General features: G+C 48.0%; 2 protein-coding genes and 1 pseudogene across 2 annotated transcripts; 2 read left to right on the forward strand and 1 right to left on the reverse strand.

The window, feature by feature from the left end:
* Positions 1-10,624: 10,624 nt before the first annotated feature.
* On the forward strand, positions 10,625-11,968 carry LOC136548660 (cytochrome P450 86A2-like; annotated as a pseudogene).
* Positions 11,969-13,776: 1,808 nt separating this feature from the next.
* LOC136548661 (uncharacterized) lies at positions 13,777-14,526 on the reverse strand. Its single transcript, XM_066540104.1, has one exon. It carries the CDS (start codon positions 14,524-14,526, stop codon positions 13,777-13,779), a length of 750 nt encoding a protein of 249 aa, XP_066396201.1.
* A 5,887-nt stretch (positions 14,527-20,413) lies between these two features.
* On the forward strand, positions 20,414-21,046 carry LOC136548662 (secreted RxLR effector protein 161-like). Its single transcript, XM_066540105.1, has one exon. It carries the CDS (start codon positions 20,414-20,416, stop codon positions 21,044-21,046), a length of 633 nt encoding a protein of 210 aa, XP_066396202.1.
* Positions 21,047-21,276: the final 230 nt, after the last annotated feature.

Consider the following 21,276-nt stretch of genomic DNA (forward strand, 5'->3'; position numbering starts at 1 on the left):
CACATAGTTCTTTCAGGGAAAAGAGTCATCGTGGGAATTGAGGACAAGTCGGACATGTCAGAAGATTATGAAAAGGATGACCGAATTCCGCCCTTCAAAGTGAACAAAGACCCTAGCATCTTGGTAAATGATGAGGACACTCCATGGTTACGACGCAATCATAACCAAGGGACATACGTAAAGAAGAAGTACACTACATTTTTGCATTAACGAAATAATAAATATTAGTTACATTATGTTTTATAATTGTAACAAAAAATAAAAAAAGTTAGGTTATAGATTTTTCCTATGTGCAATAAAGAAAAAGAAAATCCATATTTTTAACAAAATAATTTTATGCCTTTTATTTAATTTACTATGTATTTAACAAAAACTATTGCATTCTATTGTATTTAACAAGACTATTGCTGAAAACAGGCGGAAAACGAAACTGCAGGCCACCTTTACTTCTGGGTGGGAAGCCCACCCGGGAGTAAAGGTGGGCTGCAGTTTTGTGGCCCGCCAAAAAAAACCCTTTACTCCCGGTGCGTGTTACCAACCGGGAGTAAAGGTATACCTTTACTCCCGGTTGGTAACTCTCACCGGGAGTAAATACTCTTTACTCCCGGTTGGTGGCTGGCACCGGGAGTAATTCTCTCTGGTATATAGCCGCCAGCGTCTGGCGCAGATCGATCTGCTCGTCTTCTTCCTCGTTGAACACCGCCGCCCTCTTCTTCCTCGCGCCGCCGTCCGTTCGCCTTCCGTGACACCGCCGCCCTCTTCTTCCTTGTGCGGCCTCTACCGCGCGCGCCCGTGCCCTTCCTCCGCGCGCGCCCATGGCCCTCCACCACACCCTCCTCCACGCGCGTCCGAGGCCCTCCACTGCCGAGCTCAAGGTGATCAGTTCGTCTCTTCGTACATTCTCAGACGGTGGCCGAAAAACTTCAAAAAATGTTATATTTTGCTGTGATACCGAATAGATCTGAAACGTAGAAATTTGTTCTCCTGAACTGAAAACATTTCTCTTTTGAAAGTAGAACATTGTTTCATAAATCTAGAACATTGCCTTTGCTCAATAGAAGAATTTTTTCTATCTTCATAGATCAATGTTTGTTAACAAAATTTTATCCAAATATATTCATGTAGGGTCTTTTTTTTGAAGGATTTGTTGTAGGATATATAATGGTCAAATAGGAACTCAATTTGGATACACAGTTTGTAAACTAAGCGTTTTTTAGTTTATAAAAAATATCACATGTGATGATGTAAGCAGTTTTGGTTGGACTTGCATGCATGGCTACACACAATTTGGGCCACAAGAAAGAAAAGTCCAAAAAGAAGATTACTCAAGCCGAGATGATGGGGTCAGCACAATACTCTAGTTCGATCGGTCGTCTATTTAGCCATCCTTCGCTTTAGAGACTACAATGAATAATGTCTTTCTGCAATAGAGGGACCTTTTCAACATTGTTTCTAATTTTCCCCTAAATAATTGCACTAGTTTTTGTTCCTTATATCACTATTACATCGAGCCTTTTAGAGGCGCATGTAGATGCTCTATATAGGCGGAACTTAGACCATCTTCTAGAGTTTTTGTAAAGCTCACTCTTTATATCATCATTAGAGGGCTATTTGGATAAAAATATTTTCTATATCTTTTTGCTGCCTAAAATTTTTTTATAGATGTTCTAAAGTAAATTACAAATGTCCTAGATTTATATACGCAAATATCATATAAAAATGAAGGAAAACTTCAACGTTTCTTCATTTGTGAACTTTGAATATACAGATATAATATATTAATGTTGCTAAAGTAATATGAGCATTACATATTTTTTCCAGGAAGACTATCTTCAAACTTTATATCATAGCATCAGAGACGAAGTACTGTGCCTGTAGAAGAAAAAAATAAATTCTTATCATTTTAGAAATAGTAATGGTTATATTAGCAATAAGACACATATACTTACATTTCATAATGACTTATACTTACATTATCAGCATAGAATTTTCTCATATGATGAATGACTACATAGTTCACATGGTACATAGGATCACAACATCACGCACCGACACCGCCCCGGCCCGCCTCACGTCGTCGTCGTCAGCACGCCGGCCAGCCTCACGTCGTCATCATCAGCACACCGGCCACCGCGCCGACACGTATATATACGTCATTTGTATTCATATGCATGTATATATACGTCGCGGAGCACCGCCACCCTCGTTCGCCCATGTGTTTCTATGTATACGGCAGAGCACCGCCGCCCTCGTTCACCCATGTGTACAGACATATATACGGTGGAGTGGAGCACCGCCACTCTTGTCACACCGCCCTCTCTCGTGGCCTAGTTGATCAACATTCGTATTATCGTTATCGTTAATGCTAAACAATCACACCAGGGCGAACCGCGCTGTTGATGTCACCGACGTGGTTCGCCCTAGTCACCGACACAATTTGCCCTCGGCCGTTTATGTATAGCCCTAATTCGCCCTAGTACCGACGTAGTTCGCCCTAGTGTGGCGAATTGCGTCCATGACTGAGGGGCAAGATTTAATAATGCATATTGTTCATAGATTTTACGCATGTAAGCAAAGATTTGACGTACTATATATTGGTTTTGTTTTTTGAAGCTAGATGGCCGACCCGAGAAACATGGATGAGGAGGAGTTGATGATGAATTTGATGAACACTGGCACTCAAGTTGCCGGCGATGATGGTGCTAAAAATAACATGCAAGAGGATGCAGATGACGGGAGTCAGTACTTAGCTCTTGAACAAAATGAGCAACAACATATTGGCCAAGTATATATTTTTTATTATTAGCTATATATATTATCATATGTCTTATGTGTGCTCATGACATTAAAAATAATGTTTATGTTTTGTAGCCCTCTGGATCGACATCAACAACTACAACGAAGAGTAAAAATGTTCGAGGTCCCAAAAAGCCATTGGAGGGCCGCTTCATCATCTCGGAGTTCAATGTGGATACAGGAGAACCGGGGGGGGGGGGGCGAATAAAATGAAATTTGTGCACCACTGTGGTTACCTTGTACGGGACCGGCTCCCGATTAGTACCCGTGAATGGAAGAAGAAGACCAATGCTCCTCATATCAGTTTTGTCTCCGATCATGACAAGACGTTAATTTAGAAAGATGTCTTGATACATTTCACGCTCCAAACAGATGGTTATGATGATATAATAGATGGTGATGAATTGAAGGAGCGAGTTAGGGATTGGGCAATGAAGAAGATGGCCACCCAGTTTTAGACTTGGAAGAAACACCTATACACGACGTATGTCAAGAAGAACATAGCACCAGATTTTACTGTCCCAAGCCCGATCTCAAAGCAGAGGCCCTATTGGGATGAGTTTGTACAGTATAAGACTTCGGAAGAGGGTGTGAGTCAGGTGATAAAGAACCAACGTAATGCCCAACAGAAGACATACCACCATAACTTGGGATCAGGTGGCTACCCGACTGCCATTAAGAAGTGGAACAAAATGGAAGCAGACCTTCTTGCCAAGGGTATCAGACTAGAATCACTCGAGTGGGGAGAACGTGCAAAGAATTGGTTTTTTCGCTCATGGGGGAACACTAGACCAGAGACAGGGAAGTGCATTTATGGCGCAAGACTGCAAGAAGTAGGAGAAAGATTGTTTTATGCTCAGAGAGCTACTGCTAGTGGTGCGTTCAGGCCCAACAGAGAGAAGGATGAGCTGACATACGCCATTGGGACTATTGAACATGGTGGCCGAACTAGAGGCAAAGGAAGTGTCTCGTGGGAGCATGGATTCCCTCAGGACAAACCTTCCTACAGAAGCCGCCAGAGAAAGAAGGAAGAAGAGGCACAACGGCTCTAGAGGTTGGAGGAAGCGATGCGTGAAGCACAGGAGCGGGAAAAAAACCTTGAAGCAAGAATGCAGGAGGAAATCAGAAGGCAAGTGCAAATAGCAGTGAGTGCAAGCAAGCAGGCATCAAAGCCAGGAATCAACATTAGCCAATCTGTTTAGTTGAAAAGCAGTTGCGCTTCCACGGAGATACCAAATCAAGGGGACACAGGACTGCGCTTCCCTGTGGATGACGTCACTGAACCTTGGACAACGTGTGAGCTACACATTCCGAAGGGGAATTCCACAATCAAGGTGGCTATCGGTCTTGTTAATCCTATCGACCGAACCAAGACACCAAGGATTCATGAGAATATAATCCAAGAAGGATATGCTACCATCTCGGTAGATAAAGCTGAAAAAGGTTTTAGTGATTTGCCTCTTGACATTCCTGGAGGTGATGGCGAGAAGACTCTAGGAGAAACGAAGAAGACATTCATTCTATGGCACAAGCGCTACATCATCATTCTAGGGATGTCGGCTCCACCTCCTCCTAAACTACCTCACCATAGGTACGTGTGGATGAAAACACTACATCATTAATTTATATTGGCTTAAATAATTAACAATCTGCTCATAATAATATGTCATTCCTTTTTTTTGTAGCAGATCCTCCCCCAACCTAAATCCAATTGTTCAATCGCTAGATTATCATAGTGCTCTGTACGATGACATTGTGTTGGAGGGCGAGGCTGCATCCACACCATCTCCAAGGAGGTCTCCAACGCCGCAGCCGCCACCTCCAAGGAGGTCTCCAACGCCGCTGCCAACACCTCCAAGGAGGTCTCCAACGCCTCCCCCGCCCCCGCCTACCAAGAAGCCTAGCAAGAGGCCAGCCCCTCAAACTGAAGAACCAGTCCCCGCCTGCAAAGAAAGCCACCGTGAAACCAAGGGCTATTCCCAAAATAATATCTGAAGAGAAGGAAGAAGGAACTGATGCATATAAAAAAGATATGTCTAGATTCTATGACAAACTTAAAAAAATTCAAGAAGCATGGAGAAACCCGGAGAAACCGTACTTCTTCGTAGCTCTAGATATTCTAAGAAAAAGGGTGGCTTCTTACCAGCAACAACAGCGGGAATCTCGTAAGCCGTCCAAATCAACGTTATCGGACTATGACCGCACTCTCACCAAGTCAATTGAGGCGGCACAGAAAAAGAAGCGGGCAGGGAAAGGAGTTGCCCAACTCGGACAACAAGCGCACCAATCAGTCCCCCCGCTAGTTGTTGGTAATGAATATGGTTTGAATTTAAGATTAATGCATCAGGCAAACATACCTCCGGATGTCGATTTGGATCACCTTGGTGAATTTATTGATGAGACTGGTCTCGACCTTTACCAGATGTTTGGTGATGGAAACATTGAGAGTGCGGTGGAGGTTGATATTTGGAAGAAAAAATTTGTACTAGGCCAGAGTCTATACAACCCTCAAGCCTTATCTGATCTAGGGACGCAAATGTACCTGCTAAACAAGTGGTACATGCAAGCGTCTACCGGTGGAGACTTCTGCGTTGGTGTCAGAATTAGAGACGAACATTGGTTCTGTGGCGATGATGTTATGTATGTTGACTTTGCAGAATTTCATCAACTATGCCACCTGACCTCTCTGGATAAAGTTATCATTAGCTGCTATTGCCTATAAGTAATAATTCTTTTGATCTATTATTAAACTCATCATATGTGTGTATATGCATATAAATTATCCTAACAAGTACTATATATATGTAGATTTACAATGACAGAGCTCAGAAAGGAAGGCTGCAATGAAATTGGTTTTGTTGATCCCCATATAGTATTCAAAGACCCAATTACTCCAAAGACTAATTGGAAGTCTGAGTCAGAGAGTAACCTCATGAACTTCTTAGTGAACCAACGCCACAAGAAGGATATACTCTTTCCCTATAACTTCAAGTGAGTGTTAATAATGTCGATCATCCTTAATGGCTCATATGTTGATTCTAGTTAATTAATGAGTGTTATGCGTTATATCCTATAAACACATGCAGCAATCACTGGATATTGATGGACATCGATCTGGTGAAAAGTCACTTGATAATCTATGACTCGATGAGAAAACCACAACAAGACTACCAAGATATGATAGATATTATCCAGAGGTAATTTCGGGATCTCTAGCAACTATATATACACACAAACATGATGATTAACTATATTTGATGACGTGGCAAATTTTTTATTGGGCAGTGTTTGGAAAACCTTTATTGAGAAGCAACACATGGAAAAATGCAAAGCGCCACTGAATGTAATCCCTTTGAAAGTAAGTCCCCTGAATCACATCATCTTTATTAATTAAACATATAGCTTTCACTGGATCACCAGATTGGATGACAAATCTTTTTCTCGTAAAGTGGTGTCTGAGGCAGGAACAGGGGAACAACTACTGTGGTTACTATGTTTGCAAGTTTATCAAGGTGGTCTCCCAAAGAACTCCTACAGAGAGACTCAAAGTACGTTAAAAATACACTATATATTCATTTAATTATTATTATTGATTGTGTTACTATGTCTTTATATATATATATATGTACATATATTAATTTATTTTCCTTTAATTCAAACCTGTAGACTCGATGGTTGGAGGAAAAGGTCATACGGCAAGACCAAATCAAAGCAATTCAAGAGTCTATAGCCGGATTTTTTAATGAGCAGGTCATCGATTCCAAGGGCGAGTTCTACTTTGACCCAACACTGCCATGGAAGCCAAGCTAGAGGATGAGATGAAACTTGTTATATCACAACAACTATAATGCAATCTTTTTGTAATATATGCACATGAAATAATATAATGTAAAATACACATATGCATGCATGCATGTAAATATATATATGATGCATGCATATATATATATATATATATATATATATATATATATATATATATATATATATATATATATATATATATATATATATATATATATATATATATATATATATATTTCTATGCTTGAATTGTGTGATTTAATACGTTCATTGTGCTTGAACCAAAACATACTATATGCGCGTATAAATATATAATTAGCAGCGTACAATACGACTTCGAAAACCTATTTTGAAAAGAAAAGAAAAAAGGAATAAAACCTTTAGTCCCGGTTCGTATTACCAACCGGGACTAACGGTGCCGGCCATCGTGGCATGTCAGGAGGCACCTTTAGTCCCGGTTGATAATACGAACCGGGACTAAAGGTTCTCCTTTAGTCCCGGTTCCTGACTCAGGACTAAAGGACCCCCCTTTAGTCCCAGATGCTTGCTCCCGGGTGGGAACCGGGACTAGAGGAGGTTCCCCACCGGGAGTAAAGCTCTGTTCTCTACCAGTGCACCTTTGTTTGGCTTGCCCCTTTGCCCAGGCGGTCTGGAGTCTTGTTACCTCTTGGGAGCACTTTGGCACTATTGATGTGGCACAACATGCAAACTTCAACAGCCTGCCAGACTGGAGGGAGCACTCCCTCTCCTCGATCCCCAAAGATCACAAACGAGCTTTCAAAATGGTCTAGCTATCTACACAATGTGGAACGTTTAGAAAGAGCGAAACTGCAGGGATTTTTTAGTATACTCCCGCTACGGCCCTCCAAGTCACGGGAAGGATCAAAGAAAGCGTGAAAAACCACAAAAGGGCACACTGTCTACAAAATCAATAGTGACCACGCTTAGTTTTCTTATTGTTTGGGCTCTCGACCATTTGTAACCCCTACTATGAACTTTTAGGCATGCTTATTTGGCTCTCTATCCTTGTATATAAAACTTTTTCTCTTAATTGATAGGCAGAGCTCCTGTCATTTGCATTAACAAAAATCTTCCAAAAGTAGTATACGTAATACATAGTTTATGGGGGTGTTTGGTTTGTAGAATGAGATAGTCCATCAGCATCTCACTCTTTAATTTTTTTGTTCGGTTTGCAGAATGAAATGAGTTGATGCATCACCATCTCATTCCTCTCTATCTCATAATTAGTACTAATACGAGGAATGGAGTCTTTCCACTAAATTAGAGATGAACTTATGATGTATCACCTTATTTAGAATGGATTGATCTCGGAATCAAATGCTCTTATTTCTCCCAAGAGCTTTTAACAAAACCCACCAACACAATTTCCAACAAACTTATTATTTCACACAATTTTTAGATACTTCATCAGAGATAGTACGTGTCGGTGTTTTGAGTTGCCACCGACTAGTAAATTTCTAATAATGCGCGTCTGGCTCGGATGGTGTGCTAAGACGATACGAGGTTTATACTGGTTCGGGCAGAATGTCCCTACATCCAGTTCGTTGTTGTTACTCATGTTACTAGCACTAAAAGTTCATAGTAGGGGTTACAAATGGTCGAGAGAGGGACAGTTCCCAAGTCTCTGGTGAGGGGAGCGAACGGGTGCCGAGAGCTCGGTCGCTTCCCGGCTGTATGCTTATGTGTTCTGATTGATTCGGGGTTCAATGGGTTCCAATCCAAATTGATGGGATGTGTTACGATGCCTCTTATGGGGCGTCCTGCTTTTTCTTTTATAGGCCAAGGGAAAGCACGGGTTACAGTGGAGGGAAAAGAGGAGAAGGAGGAGAAGGAGAAGAAGTCTTCCAGGATCACTGGGTCCTTTTTCTTCATGCGGGTCCCGTCGACCCTGTAGACATCAACAGGGATAGCTCCACGTCGTGGCCCTGACCGTCACTAGCGTCATGCACAGGCGTTGTCTCCCGATCGTGGCGCTCCACTCCGTCCTGGCAGATGTCGTGGTGAACTGATATGAACCACACACACCTCACTCTCTAGTAGTAGAGATAGACGAAGCACCGCCTAAGCTCCTGTATAAATAGAGGGGTACCCCCCCTCTCAACACACTCACCTTGAGCATCACCTCACACACCTCACTCTCTAGTAGTAGTAGCTTTACTTTTTAGTAGCTTTAGAGCAAGGTAAAGCTATCTTGGAGAGCTTGACTCCTTAGAAGAAGAGACCTTTGGGTATGAATAGAAATATGAGTTCTTCCAAAGCTATGCTCTCATAAGAGATTTATAATCATACTTATGAACTAGAGTATAGTTATTGTATTATAATCTTGATATATGAACTAGTCTATAGTTTGTATGTCATGAAAGTAGCACACATGACTTTATACTTAAATGCTCATATAACTTATATAATCAGAATTATGGCTAAGTTGAGATGGCGGTTCATCGTGCCGTTCGGTGTGCCCAAGTTTTTTACCTGTCGATCTGTAGGGTCGGGGACCTAGGGGGATTTGGGTAGTTTCGGTATACGCAAGCGTGGTGCTTGGGTATGGAGAAATAGGTGAATGCATTGTCCCTTTCCACGGTTGAGGGGTAGGCGGCAAGTGGTGACAGCCATGTCCGTCCCTTGCAATCCCCCACGTTCGACTTGGGTGTAGGAGTCTAAATTATCACATGAGGTTGCTGGCAGACAAGTACTCGCTGGCCTCCCAACCTGCTTCACACTTAGTCCTAAGACTAATTATGTAATTTGTATTATCATTAACTAATCTTTGTATGACTATACTAGACCAATGCCTGCTCGGCTTAGAATTATTTTTTATACTTTCTCTTTATTTTATCCTTTGAGGAATGCTTAGTGTGTGCTCACTATCTTGAAATCATCGTTTTTACCCCTGCTATAAACATTGGTGTACTTGCAAGCATTATTATTCAAGTTCATATTCATACTAGACTCTTAATCAAATACCTTTTTTTGGAAAAATATAAATAACGATACCCTGAATACTTCCGGGTGAAATCCTACAATGATAGCTCTGTCCGCTTGCGGATAAACATCTAAAATTGTTAAGGAACTATCAAGGCTATTACTTAGTGGCATTGCTAATTATTAGTGATGATGCTAAGAAATATCAACAAGCACTTCTGGCGTCGTTGCTAGGGATACAAACCTAGTAGCTACGCTAAGAAGCGCCGACAGCGGATCTGGCGACGGTGGCGCATGGGGAGGCCAAATCTGACCCCGGTACGGGCGGATCTGGCAGTGGCGGCACATCTCTCTCCCTCTCCCTCGAGCTCAGCCAGTGCATGGGGAGGCCAGATCTAGCTACGGCATGAGCGGATCTGGCGGTGGCGATGCATCCCTCTCCCTTCCCTTGAGCTCGAGCTTGACCGGCGCACGGGGAGGCCAGATCCGACAGGCAGAGCTCCTCCCCTCGTGGCATGGCGGCTAGAGGCGCAGATCTGGTGGTCGGAGATCCTCGCCTCGCGGCATGGCGGCTGGAGGCACAGATCTGGCAGTCAGAGCTCCTCCCCTCACAGTTGTAGGCGTAGATCCGGTGGTCCAGCGAGGATGCAGCACCAGCGGGTGGCGGCGGCAGCGACGCGTGGATGGGCTCAACGCCAGGCCCTGGATGGGCTCGTCCTTTTTTTATTATTTTATTTTCATTAACCGAGGTTGCCAACTGGTCTGCCTTGGTAAATCAATGATTTACCGTGACCTTTCCGTCGAGGCGGACGGGTTGCCTGCCTCGGTAAACCATTTTTGCCCATCTCGATAAAATTTATCGTAGTAGAGCATTTATTTTAAAAATAAGAAAATGTGGGGTCCTTGCGTCAGCGACAGGGAGAGAGAGGTTGTCGTGGACCAAGGGGAATACATGCAGATACGGGAATATAAAGCCTGCAAGTGGACCTGATGTCGTAGACCCGGGGCAATACATGCAGATACGGGAATATGAAGCCTGCAAGTGGACCTAGGTACATGCCAGACGTAGAAGAGGCTATGGATGTGGGAGAAGCAGAATTGTAATGGCAAGTTTCTAATAATAAGGTGAATTGTAATGGTGTATTTCAAAAGTTAGAAAATTGTAGTGGCGAGAATAAAAAAATGTAGAGTAAAATGCACTGGAGGTCCATTAAGTTTTTTTGGGGTGTCATCTAAGTCCATCAACTTTGAAACTGCATTTTTTGGTCCATGAACTTTTAAAATGGTTCACTGCAGATCCATGCCATTTATTTAACCTTAAATCCAAAGTACATTTGCGGAAAACCCCCTACCTTTCTTTATCTTCTACGCGGTCACCGTCAGCGCACCTCATCAAGCGGTTGCGCCAGCATGAGGCGCTGCAGCGCCGGTGCGGCCCCGGCACCAAGGCGTACAGGGCCACGGCCGCACGGCTTAGGTCCTGGCACCGCAACGGCACCAAGGACGGCGTCTACAGCACCCAAGGGGACGCGGCCCGGCCACCCACGGCCGCTAGCCCGCGCACGCGTCGGTGGCTACGGACATGCGCTGCAGAGCCACTAGCTGGCGGCAAGCAGAAGGACAATGATGACAACGTGTCGTTGGCCACGCCGCACAATGACCTCCTCTCGTGCTTCATGCGCAAGGGGACCTACTCTGACGAGTCGCTGCAACACGTTGCGCTCAACTTCATCCTCGCCGGTCGCGACACCTGACACCTCCTCGGTGGTGATCTCCTGGTTCTTCTGGCTGGTCTCCACGCACCCCGCCGTGGAGCGTAGGATCGTGCACGAGCTGTGCGCCATCCTAGCCGCATCCCACGGCGTCGAGGACCCGGCATTGTGGCTCGCCGCACCCTTCGACTTTGAGGAGCTCGATCGCCTCGTCTACCTCAAGGCGGCGCTCTCAGATACGCTCCGCTTGTAGCCCTTTACCCTTCGGTGCCCGAGGACTCCAAGCACATCGTCGCGCCGACGACGTCCTGGACGACACGTTCGTTCCCGCGGGCTAGTCGGTGACCTACTCCATCTACTCGACGGGGCGCATGAAGACGGTGTGACGGGAAGACTTCCTCGAGTTCTGCCCCGAGAGGGGGCTGTCCAACGACAGCACAAGGTTCGAGCCTCACAACTCGTACAGGTTCATGGCGTTCAACGCCGGCCCGAGGATATGCCTAGGCAAGGACCTAGCGTACCTGCAGATGAACAACATCGACGGGAGCGTGCTCCTCCGCCACCGCCTCGCCATCGCACCGGGCCACTGCATGGAGCAGAAGATGTCACTCACGCTGTTCATGAAGCACGGGCTCTGGATGGAGGTGCGCCAGCGCGACCTCAGCGCTGGGGAGTTCGACATGGCGACCAGAGCCACCGCGGCCTCCGCCTAGAGGTTCGTGCATGTCCCTAAGTCTACGTCCGTGCGCCTGCGTCTGCGTGCGTGCGGCGTGGGAGCTCCTCATCATTCGTCGGCTTCGTTCGTCGTTCGTCGTCGTCGTTAGTGTCCAGCTCGCTGCAGACCTCGATGGTCTCGTCGCGGCAGCTGCTGTCCGAGGCCGAAGCTGTGCATCACGGCACAGGCTATCGTCCCTGGTCGCCCTCGCGTGCTAGCGTCGCGCACGCCGCCCTGGCAGCCGGGGATACGGCCAGGGCGGCCGCCGTGACAAGTTTCCAGGCACTGAGGTCACTGCTATGGAGGTGCTTCATCCATGTGTGGCGCACGTCGCCAGAGCAGGAGGTGGTGTTCCACGCGTCCGCCAACAACCACGCGCCGAAGAGGGCCCGACGCCATGGACCTCCTCGAGGAGATGATGCGCGGGGCGTGCTCCCGGACCTGCAGACCTTCTCCGGCCTGATGGAGCACCTGGCCAGTGCCGCCGACCTCAAGGGCGTGCACGAGGTACCTGCAGACGCCGTCCTTGGTGCCGTTGCGGCGCCAGGACCTGAGCCGCGCGGCCGCGGCCCTGTACGCCTCGGTGCCTGGGCCGCACCGGCGCTGCAGCGCCTCGTGCTGGCGCAGCCGCTTGATGAGGTGCGCGGACGGCGACCGCGTCAGAAGATAAAGAAAGATATGGGGTTTTCTGTAAATGTACTTTGAATTTAAGGTTAAATAAATGGCATGGGCCTGCAGTGAACGATTTTAAAAGTTCATGAATCAAAAAATCTAAAAATGCAGTTTCAAAGTTGATGGACCTAGATGACATACCAAAGAATGTTAATGGACCTCCGGTGCATTTTACTTAAAAAAATGTATATATGGCCTATAAATGCGGATTGCAGTCAGCACTTATTTAAACTAATAAAACATTAGCACCGCGCGCGAGATCCCATTAGCTTCATTTTTCCACAAAAAAGGAAGAAAAAACAGTAGTCCGAGTATTACTGTTAGCCATGTCCATGTCTAGAACGAACAACCTTTTTGGGTCGTAAGAGGGAATACTAAATTAAATCAAACTATAAAATATGGGATCATATTATGCTAGTTACAAAGATGGACCACTTTACACACTACAAACAAAGCTTATCAATCCAACATACATAGTGTGATGCATGGTCCACAGAGCAGGATAGGATGTAAAGAAGAAATAGACTGGTTGGAGTTGGAGGGTTAATTTAGTTTAACTAACCCGTGGATAGCAGCTGGTAAGATAAGGTTCTCTCTCTACTGAGTTAGTGCTTGGGCTTTGATAGATATATGTACTCATATATATTCCGCCATAGCATTCCCTGACCCTGCCGATATGTTAATTAAATGGCGCGCGCACACTAGCCGGTAACGCATCGATGCCTTGTTTTCTTTTAGAGCAAGAGAATGGCTAAAAACACTTTCCAAATTTTCTAATTTAACTATTCTGTAAAATAGAAATGTCTAAAAAAAAGTTAGACTACTCCAACATGCTCTCTAAAAAAATAGCTATCTCAACATTCGACCCGCCACGTCACTGAGCAACAGGCTCTACCGATTGGCACATTTCGTCGAACAGGCGACAAGCACTGACCGCCAGTGGCGGACCCAGGATTTGAAACCAGAGTAGTCTTAGTCAAAAAAATTTATGTACAACATGACAAAATTCAAAGAAAAAGTTCGATAAAATAGCTATAAATTAACCAAATTGAGATAATACAATTGAAAGGTTCAAAACTTATAGATTATACATAAGATAAGGTCTTACATAAATAAGAGATTACAATACAAGTTCTAGTTCAAGGCTTTTGCTTTGCGCTTTCTCATTGCCATGAAAGCCTGAACTATGCCATCCTCGCTTACAGTGGAGAATATATCACGCTCAATAAAGGTAACCAAATAATCATTCAATAACCTATCACTCATACTATTTCTCACCTTATTCTTCACTAAACACAATGCAGAGAATACTCTTTCAACACTTGCTGTCGCCACTGGTAAGATCAATGCTAATTTAAGGACTAAGTACACCAAACCATATAATTCATGTTTCTTAGTGTCAACAAGCTTGTTAGAGAGCGCACCGAGGTTGTTCAGTCCTTCAAATCTATCATCCATTCTCACATCTTCAATATATGTGCCAAGTTGAATTTCAAGTGTCCTCAAAGCAGAACTTGGAAAATCTTTGGGATAAAAAGTTGCAAGCTTAAGGATTTTCTGAGCATCAAATGAGACAAATGAATTGGAGGGATTCAATGCTGACATACAAATAAGCAACTCCCTACTAACCTCATCAAACCGATTCTCAAGCTCTTGATGAATTCTATCAATAATACCAATATACACTTCTCTTCTATAGTGATCATCAATTGTTTGTACAGGATAAAAGCGATGGGATCTTCCATGAGGCTCATATTTGCTATCCATTGCAGGAACATCAATAGAATATTCGATGCAAAATGATTTAACCTTTTCTAAGAAATCTTCCCACCCATCAGACCTCAATTGTTGGAACCTTCTCTTTGCCATACCAACCAGTGCCATTGCATTAACAATATCTTGGTCTCTCTTTTGCAAAGATTGAGACAACTCATTTGTGTACCCAAGAATCACAAGCATCAAGTGGACATTGAAAACAAACTCAAATGACTCTAAAGTCAGAATCATAGCATGTATGTTTGGCCAATCATCTCTTTGTGTGGGATCCTTTCCAAGAGTTATGAGTACTTCCCGAATGGTAGAATACATGTCAATGATATGCAAAACAGTTCTATAATGATATACAAGTTGCAACTTTTTTTGCCTCATGCTTCTGAAAAAGAAATGCTATATTTGATTTCTTCATGCCTCAACTTCCTGAAAAATTACAACAATTTTCATTCAATTCTAGGCTCACAGATGATAGATCTACAATCCCTAAGCCTTCTGAAAAATGACAAGAAATTTAATCCAATGAATTCTATGCTCTGATTTCATTCACAAGAACAAATCCCTAACCAAATTCACAAGAACTCACCGGCAGTGCGTACAGGAGACCAGGACAGATAGACACAAACTGACAGAGGTGTTGTAGGGGACCGGGGAAGGGCGGACGGTCGCTGCCGCGCTGGCGTAGCCAGCAGCCTGCAGTGCAGTGCTGGACTGCTGGCCGGCGTTGGCTGGCGGCCTGGCGCTGCCGCGCTAGAATGCTGGCCAGCGAGACCACCAGGGATCTGGCGCTGCCGCGCTGGACGCCTAGAGCTGGGAGCCCTGGACGGCCGCTGGGCGCTGGCAAGGCGGGCCGGCGGGGTGGGGCGCCGGGGCGGCGCCGCGGTGGCTCCGCGGCCGGCTCCTCGGTGGCTCGGTCGCGTCACTACTGGCCAGCGCCCGGCGAGGCCACCACGGATCTGGCTGGTTGCGAAGGCGGAGCGGAGTGGCTGGCGCTGCCACGCTGGATGGCGCTAGCAGGGCAGGCCGGCGGGGTGGGGGCACCGTGGCGGCGCCGTGGTGACTCCGTAGCTGGCTCCTCGATCGCGCGCGCGGGCACACGGCGCGCCTGACTCGCGAGCGTCGGCCTTCGGGAGGGAAGGGAGCGGAGTCGTGAACGCACAGATGGCTTCGCTCAGCCGCTCGCGGTCTTGACCAGGAAAGAGGAGCAATGGGCCAAAATTTCATGGGCTGCGCGAAGTACTAAAAATTTTTTGGGCCAAATTCCAGGGTAGTCCTAGGCCTACCTGGACTACCCATTGGGCCCGCCACTGCTGACTGCACCTTGGCAGCTACTCTCATCCGTCTCATACTTGAGTTGATTCCCTCCAGCTGCTCGCACGCACACACACCAAGCTAAGCTAACTACTTCCTACATGGCTCAACTTAGCTAGCTCACACAATGCCGAAGTCGTGGAGCCCGGTGCTCAGCTTGCATCGGCCACCAAGTGCCGCGCAGCAAAGGACACCGTGGTGGCCTCCGACAGCATTGCATAGTCCTGGCCGCAGCAGTGAAGCTCTTGCGCCGGCTCGTGTCCTTGAGCTGCCTCTTGTCCCTCGTCAACAGCCTGGTGTCAGACACCATAGCTGACAAAGATGGCAGCATAAAAGCCAGCGATAGGGAGACGGCGCGACCGCTGCAGCTGCACTCGTTCGGCCTCAGCGAGCTCCGTGGCGCTGCTACGGGGCCTCAGTTGCACGTCCTGCACGTGTTCACGGACGCTGACGTGGAGCTCTGACCGTGCGACACCCAGGAGAGGAGGCCGCCTAGAGGTGGAGATAGCATGACTCGGGGCGTAGGAAGGACGAGCGCTGCACGGGAATCACGCGGGGAGGCAGCAGATGGCAAGCCAGGGAGGCTCGCTTTCTTTAGCCGCCGAGAAGGATGGAATGGCTAGTTAGCTAATTTGGAATCCCAGGTAGAATAGCTGTTGGAGGCGAATTTCTTTCACAAAAACTCTAAATTACCCTTCAAAGTGTTTGAATAAGTCCTGAGCCCGCTAATCTTAGTATGTAGAAGGCAGTTGGCACCATTAGCGGCTGTGCTAAGAATGCGGCATGTCCTAGGGTGTTGGGATGGCAACAACCGATCATGAGCATGCCGTGATTATCTCAGTCATTTGTTACCATGTAATCCTGCATGTACTTCGTTTATTTAGTAAGAAACAATCAACAGAAAAGCTGCCGCTTTGTAGCACCAAAACTGTGTGTCCACTTGTGTTCGCGTGCGTTCATCGTTCTCTCGCTGAGATCGGAATTCTGACAATTGGCATCAGAGCCTGGGTTCCACCGTCGCCATGTAGCAGTCGCCATCCAAGAAGCTGCTGACAGGTGATGGCTCCGACAAGAAGAAGAAGCCACAGCCGTCGAATTCATCACCACGTCGCCGTGGTCGCTCCCACAGCCATCGCTCGCGCACCCGGGACGTCGGGTCATGCGTTGTAGAGCACATCGTCGAGCGGCCGTCGGCGAACATTGTGTGGCCGATGTTGACCCGGACTAACTATCGGGAGTGGGCCCTGGTGATGGAGGTGAACTTCTAGACTCTCCACATCTGGGACGCCATCCACCTTGGCATCAACGACGATCCTGATGATGACGAGTACCACGACGACAGACAAGCAATGGCCGGACTCCTGCAGTCGATGCCGTCTGAGCTCTGGAGCACTCTCGCCAGGAAGGGCACCATGAAGGAAGCATGGGATGCGATCAAGAACCTATGGATCAGCAACGAGCGCGCCTACGATGCCAGCGCACAGCAGCTCCATCGAGAATTTGGTGGTCTCTCCTTCAAGGAAGGGGAGACCATCAATGAGTTCGGCGTCCGCATCACCACGCTCGCCTCCAATCTTCACTCCCTCAGTGACAACATCACCAACGTAGAGGTAGTGAAGAAATTGCTACAGGTGGTCCCGGACAGGCTAAGTCAGGCCATTGTCTCCCTCGAGATGTTCCTTGACCTGAACAAGGTCACCATCGAGGAGGTGATCGGGTGGCTGCGCATGTTCGAGGAGCGCACCAAGCCCAAGGAGATCACGGACGCCATGGGGCGCCTGATGCTCTATGAGGAGGACTGGGAAGCCTGCCGCAAAGCATGTCGTGAGGAGAACTCCAACGGTAGCGCGGGATCCAGCTGATGCGGAAAGTGTCGAGGGCGTGGTCACGGCCGTGGGGGCATAGGCACCTCATCGCATGCTGGCCACGATGGCCAGAAGACGGGCGCTGGGAACCCTAGTGGCGGGAAGCCACCACCCGGTGATCGCTGCAACAACTACGGCAAAACTGGCCACTGGGCTAAGGATTGTCACGGTAGGAAGAAGGCCGCGACCCATGTCATGTAGGCTAAAGAAGAAGAAGAAGCACTGATGTACGTCATGGCAGAATCCGAGGTAGTCACATCGCATAGATCTGCTTTATCTTCAAGGCCGTCGCTGCCTATTGTCAAACCACAGACCAGTGTCAACCTCGTCGAATGTAAGGTCCTCCTACACCTCAACAGCGAGGAGGAGAAGGAGGCCATGGGACCTCACTGTTGGGTGCTCGACACCGGCATGACAAACCACATGACAGGGTCATGGAACGTCTTCGCTGAGCTGGACACCGGCGTCACCGAAACTGTCAAGTTTGGTGACGGGTCGGTGGTCAACATCGAGGGCAAGGGCACTGTCCTCTTCGCCTACAAGTCCAGGGGGAACATTGTTGCCTTGATGGGGTCTACTACATCCCGTGCCTCACCACCAACATCGTCAACCTCAGGCAGATGGATGAGGATGGGTTCAAGGTCGACATCGAGTCTGGCATCCTGCGACTCTTTGATCTATGGCGACAACTCCTCGTGAAGGTGTACTGCACACCGAGTCAGCTCTACTACCTCGACATGAACATCACCACCCCGGTGTGTCTCACAGCTCATGGCGGCGACGTCGCATGGCAGTGGCATGAATGGTACAGGCACCTCAACTTCCAGTTGATGTGGAAGCTGGGACATGAGGACATGGTGCACGGTCTACCCTCCATCGACCACGTCGAATAGGTCTGTGAAGACTGTGTCTTGGTGAAGCAGAAGCGTACGCCATTTCCCCAGGCGATGAAGTACCGCGCTCAGGAGGAGCTCGAACTGGTCCATGGAGACCTCTACGGGTCGATCTCGCCATCAACTCCAGCCAGGAACGTCTACTTCCTTCTACTCATTGATGACATGAGCCATTTTATGTGGCTCACGCTTTTGCGCATGAAGGCGGATGCACCGGTGGCGATCATGGCGTTCCAGGCTCGTGCCGAGCGTGAGACTAGCAAGAAACTGAAGGTGCTTCACACTGACAATGGTGGTGAGTTCACTTCGGTTGAGTTTGGTGAGCACTATGCAGGAGAAGGGATCCAACACCATCACTCGGTGCCATACTCGCCATAGCAAAATGGCGTCATAGAGCGCTAGAATCAAATGATCATAGGGATGGCCAGGAGCATCCTACGCATCCGCGGCATGCCTGGGCACTTCTGGGGAGAGGCGGTGCACACCGCTGTCTACCTGCTCAACTGGGCGCTGATGAGTGCGCTCGATGGGATAACACCATACCAAGCGTGGTACAGGAAGAAGCCACCTGTACACTTCCTCAAAGTGTTCGGGTGCATGGCCTACATCAAGCGGCTCTGCCCACACATGAGCAAGCTCGATGATCGCAGGCAAAAGGTCATCTTCATCGGCTACGAAGATAGGTCGAAGGTGTACCGCTTCTACGACCCCAGCACAGAGCGTGTCCACATCTCGCGCGATGTCATCTTTGATAAGGGCGCACGCTGGGAGTGGGGTGAGTCATCAGCAAGCCCCGAGCTGGAGCCATTCACCGTCGAGTGTGAGTACCAGCTTAGGTGGGAACATCTAGAGCTTCGGTCCATGAGTTCATCTTCACCTGTGCCAGCATCCCCACGCACGCCGGAGGTACAGCCTGCGTCACCACCTCCAACTACTCCCAGCGCCTCCGTAGAGGTGCAGGTCGAGTTCGTGACGCTGCTCACCACCGATAACAACCTCGACGCTGATGATGATGAGGACATGGAGCACCGATATAGAATGCTCGACAACGTTCTCGGCACAAACGTCGTGCCTAGGCTGGCTGACCATGAGGTCGGGGAAGTTGAGCTGCACAATGTTAGTGTGGAGGAGCCCAAGTCCCTGAAGGATGCAGGCGATGATCCAAACTAGACTACCACGATGGAGGAGGACATGAAGTCGATCCATGACAACAACAGTTGGTCGCTGGTGGAGCTCCTGCACGGACATCACGCCATCAGTTTGAAGTGGGTGTACAAAGTCAAGCGCGACGAGGGAGCATCATCAAGTACAAAGCCCACCTTGTCGCCAAGGGCTACATGCAGCATCCCAGCATTGACTTCGAACAGGTGTTCGCTCCCGTCGCTCGACTGGAGTCAGTGTGCCTGCTCCTCACCATCACGGCGCACTATGGCTGGGGCGTTCATCATATGGACATCAAATCAGCATTCCTAAATGGGGGAGCTCCAGAAGGAGGTGTACATTCAACAACCCCCTAGGTTCATCGACGGGAAGCACAAGCACAAGGTGCTTGGACTCCACAAAGCACTATATGGACTCCGTTAGGCTCCATGGGCTTGGAACCAGAAGCTTGATGCCTTGCTGATGGGGCTCGGCTTCACCCGCTGCATCAACAAACATGGGATGTATACCCATGGAAAAGGAGCAGCGCGCCTGATCGTGGGTGTGTACATTGATGATCTAATCATCACTAGAGGTGATGCAGGTGCAGTGAGCAGGTTCAAGGCACAGATGATGAACACCTTCTGCATGAGCGACCTTGGGCATCTCTCCTACTATCTCGGCCTAGAGGTGACGTAGGGAGCCCTTGGGATTAGGCTCCATCAAGGTGCCTACGCCATCAAGATCCTCGAGAAGGTGGGGCTAGCGGCTTGCAATCCAAGTACTATGCCCATGGAGATGAAGCTGAAGCTGCTGAAGGAAGGGTCGACGCTGAGTGTGGATGCTACTGAGTACCGTAGCCTCATCGGGAGCCTTAGGTACCTGTGCAACTCTAGACCCGACTTGGTGTATGCTGTGGGTTATCTTAGTCGCTTCATGGAGGCACCACATCAAGAGCACCTCGCCGCTGTCAAGCGCGTCCTACGCTATGTGGCAGGGACGTTGCATTGGGGCCTACACTACCATCTTGGAAGAAAGAATGAAGGCACTCCGAAGCTGGTGGGTTACTCCGATAGTGACCTGGCTGGAGACATCAATGACCGGAAGAGCACCAGCGGCCTCATCTTCTTCCTTGTAGGTGGGCCGATTGTGTGGCAGTCGGTGCTGTCTTCCTACGAAGCAGAATACATCGCGGCTGCAGGAGCTGTGTGCGAGGCAGTTTGGCTACCACGCTTGCTGGCTGAGCTCATTGGAGGAGCAGTCCTCGAGTCCAAGCTCAAGGTTGACAACAAGTCCACCATCGCATTGATCAAGAACCCTATGTATCATGACTGGAGTAAGCATATTGATGTGAAGTGCCACTTCATCCGGGAGTGCTGCGATAGGAAGCTGATCGACATCGAGTTCGTTGGCGCTGAACTGTAGCTAGGTGGCATCCTCACTAAAGCGCTCGGGCGTGTTCAGTTTCAGGAGCTTTGAGGTGAGATCAGCATGAAGAATTTAGTTTAGTTTCTCTAGGACTTAGGAGATTGTTTGAATAAGTCCTGAGACCGCTAATCTTAGTATGTAGAAGGCAGTTGGCGCCATTAGCGACTGTGCTAAGAATGCGGCATGTCCTAGGGTGTTGAGATGGCAACAACCGATCACGAGCATGC

Source organism: Miscanthus floridulus, chromosome 4 (assembly GCF_019320115.1).
Source record: "Miscanthus floridulus cultivar M001 chromosome 4, ASM1932011v1, whole genome shotgun sequence".
NCBI classification, from domain to species: Eukaryota; Viridiplantae; Streptophyta; class Magnoliopsida; order Poales; family Poaceae; genus Miscanthus; species Miscanthus floridulus.

Coding starts and splice junctions, on each gene's coding strand:
- LOC136548662 (XM_066540105.1), top strand. CDS start 20,414: ATGGAGATGAAGCTGAAGCTGCTGAAGGAAGGGTCGACGCTGAGTGTG.
- LOC136548661 (XM_066540104.1), bottom strand. CDS start 14,526: ATGGCACTGGTTGGTATGGCAAAGAGAAGGTTCCAACAATTGAGGTCT.